The following is a 9,706-nucleotide window of genomic DNA, read 5'->3' on the forward strand; positions in this document are numbered from 1 at the left end:
CCATGTGGTCACCTCCGGGGCAGGTCGGGAATTGAACTCATGCGGAAGTGGCTTTAGCTTCTCAGTGTTGTGCTTTAACCCGCTGCGCCACCAGGGAGGTCCAATATCATATCAACTTTTAATGGGAATTAAAAGTTAAAAATAATATAGATGCTATAGGAAGGGTTGATTAGAAATTATATATCATGAGGGTACACCTACTAAACCATAGCTGCTTGTCTATGAATGTACCTGAATAATACCTATTTAACTAGTTATTTTTCTGGATGTAAATGGAGGCATAAGAAAAAAAATAGATAATTCTTACCTCTGCAACAAGCATCTTAATTCGACTGTGTCACTCTTAAAAAGAAGGGGAAGAATATCTTTGAGTTACTTAACATGCTTTTAATGAGAAAATGAGATCGCTAATGCACTTTTCTCTAAGGAGATCATTTTAAATGACAATTCTAACCACTTTCTTTTCTTATTTTCTCTGTTTCTTGTTATCTGTAGATGGGCCTCTGGGGCCCCGAGGATTAGCGGAAGCTACAGAGATGTGCACCCAAGAGTGTTTAGTTTTGGGTCATTCTGATAATTGCTGGATGCCTCCTGGTTTGGGTCCATATCAACACCCTAAATCTCCTCTCTCGACCTTTGCACCCCAGAAAGAATGGATCAAGAAGGACAAGCTTGTGAATGGGCACACCCTGACCAGAGCGTGGAAAGAAGACAGCAACAGGAACCAGTTCAATGACCGTAAGCAGTATGGCTCCAATGAAGGCCATTTCAACAATGGCAGCCACATGACAGACATCCCTCTGGCAAATCTGAAGTCATATAAGCAAGCAGGAGGTGCTATTGAGAGTCCTAAGGAGCACCAACTCTAAAAGGCTATATGGGACCTAATAACTTTAATCTAAATAGACATGCTAATACTGTGTGTGTCAGAGCTTTATGTATTGAATAGATCTCTACAACTATGCCCTTTATAGCAGGGATATCCATAACTTTCTGTTAGCACCATGGAGGATACAATGTTTTACAACATAAGAGAGAAGATAGTTCTACTAGCCATGTGATCTTGTTTACTAGAATTAATTAAACTCTTTAGAGATCTCTCCATTGTGCAAATATCCTTTTTTTTAAAAATTGCATTTTATTTTGACCCTGGACTGCTGCTATAAACAATAGAATATGCATTTGGAGAGTAAGAAAGTTCCATGGATTAGAGTGATTGACAAACATATCCAGTTAGAAAATTGTGCTCTTTTTGTCATTGATTTGTGCTGGGACTGCTATACTTGACATTATACTTCAAATGAAATTTAAAAGATAAGCATTAAACCTATTGTGCTGTTAACAACATTAGTGGACACTTGTAAGTCAATCAGTGTTAAAGTATTTGTAAATAGAAGCAAGTTATTATTAACAACTTTTGTGTACTTATAGCTTTCACCTAAAAAATGTTGTAACATAATTCTGTGTTTTATGGTTGTTTCTTTCCTTTTTACTTAATTTGCTTCTTTGTTGTTATTTTTGTTTTGCCTTTCAGTGAGGTGTTTCTGCATTAGTAGTCTGTCTTGACACACATTGGTCAAAGGATCACAAACACTTGTGTTTCAAAAAAGGTTCTGGAATCTTGCTTCTTTTACCATAGTTTATGATGCTTGAATTCTGTGAAAAAAATATAAAAAGTAAAAACTTTATATAAAAAAGACTTCTGCAAAAGCTTGGAAATTCAGAACCGATTTTCTTGACATCCTTATTTTAAAAGTAGGCAAAAGCAAAATCACTTAATTAGTAGCATTAAGTGAAAGAGAAATGGGAATGTGTTATCCTTCAGAAAGTGATATAATATCCTGTACTTGTCACTCATGCAAAACTAATGTATCAAAATTAGCATATATTGAAAAAGATCACCATTCAAAAATAGTTTCAATTGGGCAAATGTGTGTCTACAACTTTGTTGAAATGACAATTTGTGTTGATCCTCATATACAATAATGTTGTTGTAACACAAGTGTTAGACCATAGCCACAAAATATTTAATGTGTTGTGCCTTCATGATGTAACAGAACATTCTCCAGGTAGGCTAGTTGGGGGAAATAAAGGGATAAATCTCTAATTATTGCTGTTTAACTGTTTGTTATCATAGTTGGTCAATGCCTGGCAGGTACCAGCATCTCGTCACTTGGGTCAAACCAACAGAGTGACAGCTAATGTTAATAAGATCTCAGTTGCACGTGCAAAACAAATCCAAATTTGAACATTCTTAGGAGGTTTTTGTTAAGGCATGACAGATGATTAAACAAATAAATAGCATGCAACAAAATGTCTTTATTGAAAGAAGTGAAAGTTATCTTAATGCCACAGTTCAACATCAGTTTAAAAGTTAAAAATACAATAAAAAATAAAAAAAGGTTTGCTAATCTGATAGTAATTTGTTCTTACCAAAAATAAAATTACTTTGTAAATAGCAATTCACATTTTTCCACAGTATAATGGAAAATAATGGGTAGGGTGCATTGCTTATTGCAGTACATTTTTGTCGGTTTGTGAGGGGTGTTTGATGACTTTGACAGAATAAATATCTAAACAATTATCCTTGTTACTGCTTTGCCAGTTCTACGTTATTTACAATTATTCAGCTCTTGCAATAAATGTTCTGAATTCCTGATTGTAGTGTGTTAATTCTTGGTTAACATCCAAAGTGATGATTTCTACTCTAATTGATGGATAAATTTATGTTGACAAAACGTATTTTAATTAGAAATCAAGGAAGATGCGTTAGGAGTCTAATACCTATGTTATGAATATATTGTTCTGAGTTAGAGTTAAATTCTTCTAATGGCCTAGGAAGTCATTTTCTAGAAAAATTCATAGAGAAAACGATTTCATGTTCTAGTCAAGATCCATGCATGTTTCATCAATATGAAGTCCCAAGTCAGAAACAGGCAGTACTAGTTACTTGGTGAGGTTATCTCATTGACTCTCAGTCCCTTTAATAAAATTTCATGAAACAAACTCATGGATTTCGTAGTTGCCCAAGACAGAAGAGGTCTATGCTGGGATTAAGGTCTTGAAACAAGAGACCAAAACTTCATCTATATTTCTTTCAAATTAGAACATGTGCTCATAAATTTGTCAAGGATAGTAAGACAAACTCACACAGAAGCCAGGCATTTATATTCACTATAAAACAACTGAATGAGTGTCCATTCCTGTGAGGGTTTTAGGATAGAGAATTAGGCCTGACTTTCAAGATTTTCAAAGAACTAGGAAATAGGTCTCAGGAAATGGAGACATGGAGGGAAAGATTACTGCTTAGGTCAGTGAGTGGAGTGAAATCCAACCCTTTATCTCTGAATAATTCAGACTTACCCATTAATCTCAGGCCGCCTCTTCCCCTAGCCTTTACTGACTGGAACAGAGCTTGTCCCAGAATGAATGATTCCTGAAAGCAGAAGGTCTACAAAAACTGAAAATGTATCCATGGCTGAAAAGTTCCTTTCTCTATTGTTTGTACCAATCTGATGTTATTCCCCTCTATCCTAAGTAGTAAAAGGTTAGAGAAATTAAAATAATTTATCTATTTCTCATAAACTACAAGAGAAATGTCTTCCTTTCTACAAACCATAAATTTGGAAAAGAGATTTCCTAGCTCCACAGTATTTCTTCAAATAAATATAGTAATTATTTTCTTATCCAGGCATTCAGATGTATGCTCTGTGAAATTTTAAGATTGATAATATCAAAAATCAGATTACTCATCAAGTAAATAAAATAATAAATGCATAATGAATATTCCTCAGATATCATCCAAATTGCTTTATTGTTAAGACATTGTATATTGTGAATCAGCATTTACTTCGAAATCAAGGTCATGTACAGCTGCATGAAACATAATTTATAGTGTATCAAATATTCCACTGCTATATATTAATCATTTCCTAAGGCAGGTATAGAAATAAACTTTAAAAAGCCAAATATGACCAATTTGAATGAACTTTTCTACAGATGCTCTCATATAAAATGCATATTTACATAAAACTTATTCACTAATAGGCAACCGGGTAGTCATTTTGCTGCAATGATGCTATTCAGCAGATCTCATTCAGCATAAACTGGTGATCCCTGCCCCCATCATTCCTTAGCTAATGTTAGACATGCAGCTGAGGCCCAGAAAGGATTCTAGTATTTATTAAACTCTCTTGGATAGAAGCCAGGAATAGCTAATTATTAATCGTGAGAAGTTTTGGCAGCCAGGGATGAAAGGAATGCCTTGTCAGTTTCAATTCTAATGTAGATGCCAGGGTGCCACTTTGTAAGAGGGCAAACCAAACCATGAAAAGGAGGGATCTTGCCAATCTGAAAATGCTTCATTGTCCTGCTTTGTTCTAAAAAGAGCTGATCTTCTTTCCCTAAAGGAATCTCCTTCATTGGTTCTTTTGAGAAAAATTGCTTTCAAATTCTTTCACTGTTCTCAAATGCACAGAAATCATATTATGAACTCCCTACATACTGTTCTTACCTTTCACAACTACCAATTGAATTAATAGATAACTGTTAGGCCACTCACTGCAAAAAGCATTTCAAACTAGTCATAGTACTAAAAGGTGTTTATAAGGTATACACTACTAAGCATCTCGAACATGATGACATTTCATTCACATTTAACTCAAATTATAAATTACTGGTTATTCCAAGGATGTTAGTTTTCTATTATCTTGATATCACTCATCATCTGTTTTAACCAGCTAAAACAGGATTATATTTTATATTGCAAACATGCACTCATTTACTTATGTCTTAGAATTCTTAGTGTGTGTGAGATCCGTTTTGTTACCCCAATAGCACATTATTCTTGAAACATTATAGAAAAAAATCTCTTTTAAAATATTTATATTTTTAATCCTTAAAATTTTAAAAGTCCTATGGTTTTGTTCTTATTAACATCTACAACACAAATACTTATTGTCCTTAATGCCACAAGACCAAGTCCATGTATTTGCCAATGTGTTCAGCTACAGTCCTTTTATAGTTAATACTATATTTAAGTTCAAACTTGGTATTTTCTGGATCGTCATGAGTCTTTAAAAAAATTATTGAGACATAATTGACATATAATAGTATCTTCATGTCAGCAAGGTGATTGAATATTCATATATATTGTGGTATGATCATCACAGTCAGATGCCATCAGTACACTTTTTTTCCCATGATGAGTATTTTTAGATAAACTCTCTTAGCAACTTTCAAGTATATAATATTACAGTGTTATTATTACATAGTCACTATGTTTTACAATGTCTTTGTAAACTTTTATTCTAACAGAAGTTTTTATTCACCTCCAATTTCATCATTCATTTTATCATTCACATAATTGTGAATATTGATACCCAATAATAACAATGACTATCTTTACCTTAAAACTCTAACACAATCAACACTCCCTGTAATATATTAAGTGATTCTGAGTAAAATTACTCTATTTTTTATATTTATTGACATTTATTATCATTTAATTGACTTCACATAGTGTTGTGTGCCAAATTATATATGAAGTACTGTTGTAGCATTGCAGAAAATAAATATGAAAATAATTAAAGGTAACATTAAATGTATTTACCATTAAATGTGTAACACACAAAGATATTTCAATGTCTTATTACTGACCATTTGGCCTCAGCAGAGGGGCATCAGCATCTTACTTACAGATTCATAACTGAACATTCCCTTCTGGAAATAATCTCTTCTGCCTCCCTGGAAACGACAATTTCTTGATTTCTTCTTAACTCACTGAACATTCCTTCTCAGATCTTTCTTCTTAGTGTTTCTTTCCTAACAGTTAACAATTTGAGGTTCTGATGCAAATCTCCCTCACACTCTTTCCCATTCACTGCAATCTGCCCCTGTGCTGGGCATCTTCATCAAGGAGCTGTCATTTGTAACCACTAGCCTTATGGGTAATGTGTGCAAGAAGCTATAAATAGTAAGCCATATTTATTTCCACCACGAGTTTTTTTTTTATAAAGCCCACATGTACAGAAAAATAAAAACAAAAATAAATGACAATATTAGGCAAAAAGAATAGTGTGTCTTTGTGATATTTATACACACATATTTATAAATTCATGTCACCAATTCTGCATACTGTTCACTAATAGGTCATAAACAGACTTTACTGGGAGCCCCCAAAAAATGAACAAATATAAATAAAATATATCTATAATCACTCCATTAACTGTAAAATAAGTTTTAAATCCAGTGGATGGCTCCAAAGCCTGAAAACCAATGGGTCATTAGAAATAATACTTAAAAGGAACTGATTTTTTAAATTTACCATTTCTTTAAGTAGTAGTTTGTGTAAATTATGTATCACACTATATAACTGATAACATGCTACATGTATATTTTTCTCTAGCTATAATATTTTAAAGAATAATTTATACACCACTTAAATTACCTTGTTTACAACTTCTAGCCTTTAGAAGATATGACAATAATGACACCTAGACTGGTCTTTAGTCTGAATTCCCTTTTACCACCCAATTGTCAATTCTTTTTTTAAATAAAAATGTTTTTTTTTTTTTTTTTTGGTTTCCACCAAACCACCCATGCCAGTACACCATCTACTTCTGTGCCCCATCTCCTCCACCTTTTTCCATATTTCTTCTGTTGGCCGTTATCTTCTTCTTATTATTTTTTTTGTCAATTTCATAATTTTGCATATTTGCATGTAATTATTTCTTAGGTATTTAAATTCCACAGATGAATGACACTCTCTGATATCTGTCTTTCACTTTTGGATTAATTTCTCTCAACATGAGCCTCTCAAGTTTCATCCATTTTGTGCCAATGGCACCATTGCATATTTCTTCACAGCTGTGTCCATTGACTATATGCGCCACAGTTTCTCTCTCCATTCATCTGTTGAAGGGCAGTTGAATTGGTTGCATGATTTGGCAATTGTAAGCCGTGCTGCTATGTACATAAGTGTAGACAGATCTTTTAACATTAAAATTTTCACATTATTTTCCTTTTTTAAAAATGATTTATTTATATATGCATACACAAATGGGTACAACCAGAAGTGTGGGGGTGAGAGGATTCACCAGAGACAGTGTGGGGAACAGAACAGGCAGATGTAGTGAAATACACTGCTGAGGGGAGCAGCAGGTGAGACAGGAGAGGTCCGCTGTACAACATGGGTCACCTGCCCAGCTGCGGATTGAACTCAGGCTGCAGTAGCTGCAGATTACTTCATAGTGCTGTGCTTTAACTCCTTGTGCCACCACAGAGGAGCCTCACGTTATTTTCTTAGACACTCAATAGTAGTATTGCTGGGTCAAATGGGGTTTCCATTTTTTATTTTCTTAAGACACCTCCAAACGGTTTTCCACAGGTACTGTAAGAACTTGCATTCCCATCAACAGTGGATGAGAATTTCTTTATCAATGTGACCTCATAAATATTTGTTAATGCTGTTCCTTTTTTATATGAAGCATTCTCACAGGGATGAGGTGGTCTCTCAGTGTGGTTAGTTTTCATTTTTTTTATAATAAATGAGGATGACCATTTTTTAATATGTCTACAGGCATCGGAATGACTTCATAGAGAAGTGTCTGTTGAGGTCCTTCACTTATTTCTTAATTGGGTCATGCTATTGTTGGATTGTGTAGGTACTTTGTAAATTTTAGAGATCTGCCCAAAATCAGAAAAAAACATGCAAGTATTTTTTCCTAGTCTGTAGATTGCTTATTTGTTTTTGTGATGGTCTCTTTTGAGGTACAAAAGCTTTTAAGTTAGATTTAGTCCCACTTATTTTTGCTTTTGTTTCCCCTGTCAGCTGGGGCTGTATTCCTAAATACATCTTTGTGGTGGATGTCCTATCATGTGTTCCCTATATTTTCTTTCAAGTTTTGGTTTTGGTTTTGGTTCTTATGTCCAAATATTTCATTCACTCTGAGTGAATTTTCATGTATGGTGTTAAACATGAGTCTTTATTATTTTGCATGTGGTTGTCCATGTTTCCAGCACCATTTATTAAAAAGTCTACCTTTTCTCTATTATGTGGTCTTAATTCCTTTGTTTAAGTTAATTCTCTAATTCTAGAGAGCACCATCTAAACTCTATGGAATGGACTGCTTCTCCTGTGGAAAGCCTAGATTTTAAAAGGAGGAAATATTTTCCTTGATTGTCATAAGCAGAAGACCATAATCCCTATAAAATAAATATGCCCAGTCTCAATAATCTGTTTTCCTTCCAGCATACCCTTGTTTAAAGCAGCCCTAATAAAATTCTGTTCAGGATTTAAATGATTACTGGCAGAATTTACAAATGATTGTTAAAGTCTTTACTGCCCAGTGCACTGGGTTAGATAGTCGTAATTAAGATTCATAGCATAACAACTGCAGTACAGTAGTTTAAAAAGTTAGGATTTCATTTACCTATTCATATACCTATACTCGTGATCTTCCCAAGTAGTCCTCGAAACAATGGGGCTTCCTCAGGGTTTAGAAATCATCTGTAATAGATGAAGAGGTGTGACATATATGGTGGAAGACAGAGTATAGTTTCTTGGGGAAACCTAGAAGTACAATGGTTAGACTGCAATGCAAATGTGGGAAACATATTTGCTGTAACCTATTTTTCTACAGCAAATACATATTTTCGATGATGTTTTGTCTTATTTCTTAATAATTATAATTACACTTATTTAGCACCTTCTTTGTGCTCAGTGAGTTCTAAGAATCAACATGCATTCATTCACATGTTCGGTTTTATCACATACTTGTTTTTAGGTATTTGTTAGTTATGTCATTATGTCATTATTTAAAGATGAGGAAACATGATGTTTGAAAAACAATGCAATATTACCTCCTAATGAAAAAGTCAAACATTTGGGTGGGGGAGGGTAAGAGGTGACTCAAAAATAAATTGACCTTTTATTTTTTCAACAGCAGCAATAAAATGAATTATTGGCTTGTTCTGAAACAAATATTTCCCACTTAGAATTTGGTTTACTCAATGGGTGACAAATTATATGTTGGATTAAATATTTTATTTATGAAATGTGTAGCACTTGTGCTGTTTAACCTTGAGACAAAATAACACAGTCGAAAGTGACACACAAGTTAGAGTGAATATAACCTAAACTACATTACTGGGAAATCTAGCTAAAGTTCCTGCTGCTAAATAAAAATGCTGAATTCCTTTTACGCGCCCTAGGTGAATCTATTCACAGCTCACACCTTTTACATGTAGCACTTGCCTTCTGTTTCCTACCTTGGAAAATTAGGTGAGGAGCAGAGTGAGCCACATATCAGGCTTCTATTGCCAATAAACAGGGCATTAAAATGAGACCAAAATCAGTCTGATAATTAACTCTAGCAGCCTATTTTCTTCTTGTCACGGAAATGCAGCTTCCATTGACATCAAGGGGAGCTCTGTGCTCACATGGAGAGGAGAATGGACTCCCTGAGCATTATGGAGAAAGCTGTATGTTAAGCTTCAAAGCATAAATGCCCTCTCTCACTGCATCACCAATTTTAATCAACTGTTTTTACATCTATAGTTTATCTTCGTGTCCAAATGGAGAAGTATCAATCTGACAAACAAGAATCCACGATTACTGATATGAAATAAATTACTTACACAATGCTACATTACACCAGAAGTAGTACTTCCTTACTCCTCCTATTCCCCCAGCAATGGCTCACCA

The 9,706-nt window shown here is 34.2% G+C and overlaps 1 protein-coding gene across 5 annotated transcripts in view; it reads left to right on the forward strand.

Annotated features, from left to right (window-relative positions):
• PCDH9 (protocadherin 9) overlaps positions 1–2,659 on the forward strand; it is an 827,415-nt gene extending 824,756 nt beyond the window's left edge. For all 5 annotated transcript variants that reach the window (XM_004680105.2, XM_012723207.1, XM_012723205.1 and 2 more), the window contains one exon: positions 496–2,659. In XM_004680105.2, coding sequence (XP_004680162.1) covers positions 496–869 — 374 coding nt within the window. In that variant the 3' untranslated portion in view covers positions 870–2,659. The remainder of the gene's footprint in view (positions 1–495) is intronic.
• The last annotated feature ends 7,047 nt before the right edge of the window (positions 2,660–9,706 follow it).

This window comes from Condylura cristata, unplaced genomic scaffold (assembly GCF_000260355.1).
Source record: "Condylura cristata isolate star-nosed mole 26May11 unplaced genomic scaffold, ConCri1.0 scaffold00010, whole genome shotgun sequence".
NCBI classification, from domain to species: Eukaryota; Metazoa; Chordata; class Mammalia; order Eulipotyphla; family Talpidae; genus Condylura; species Condylura cristata.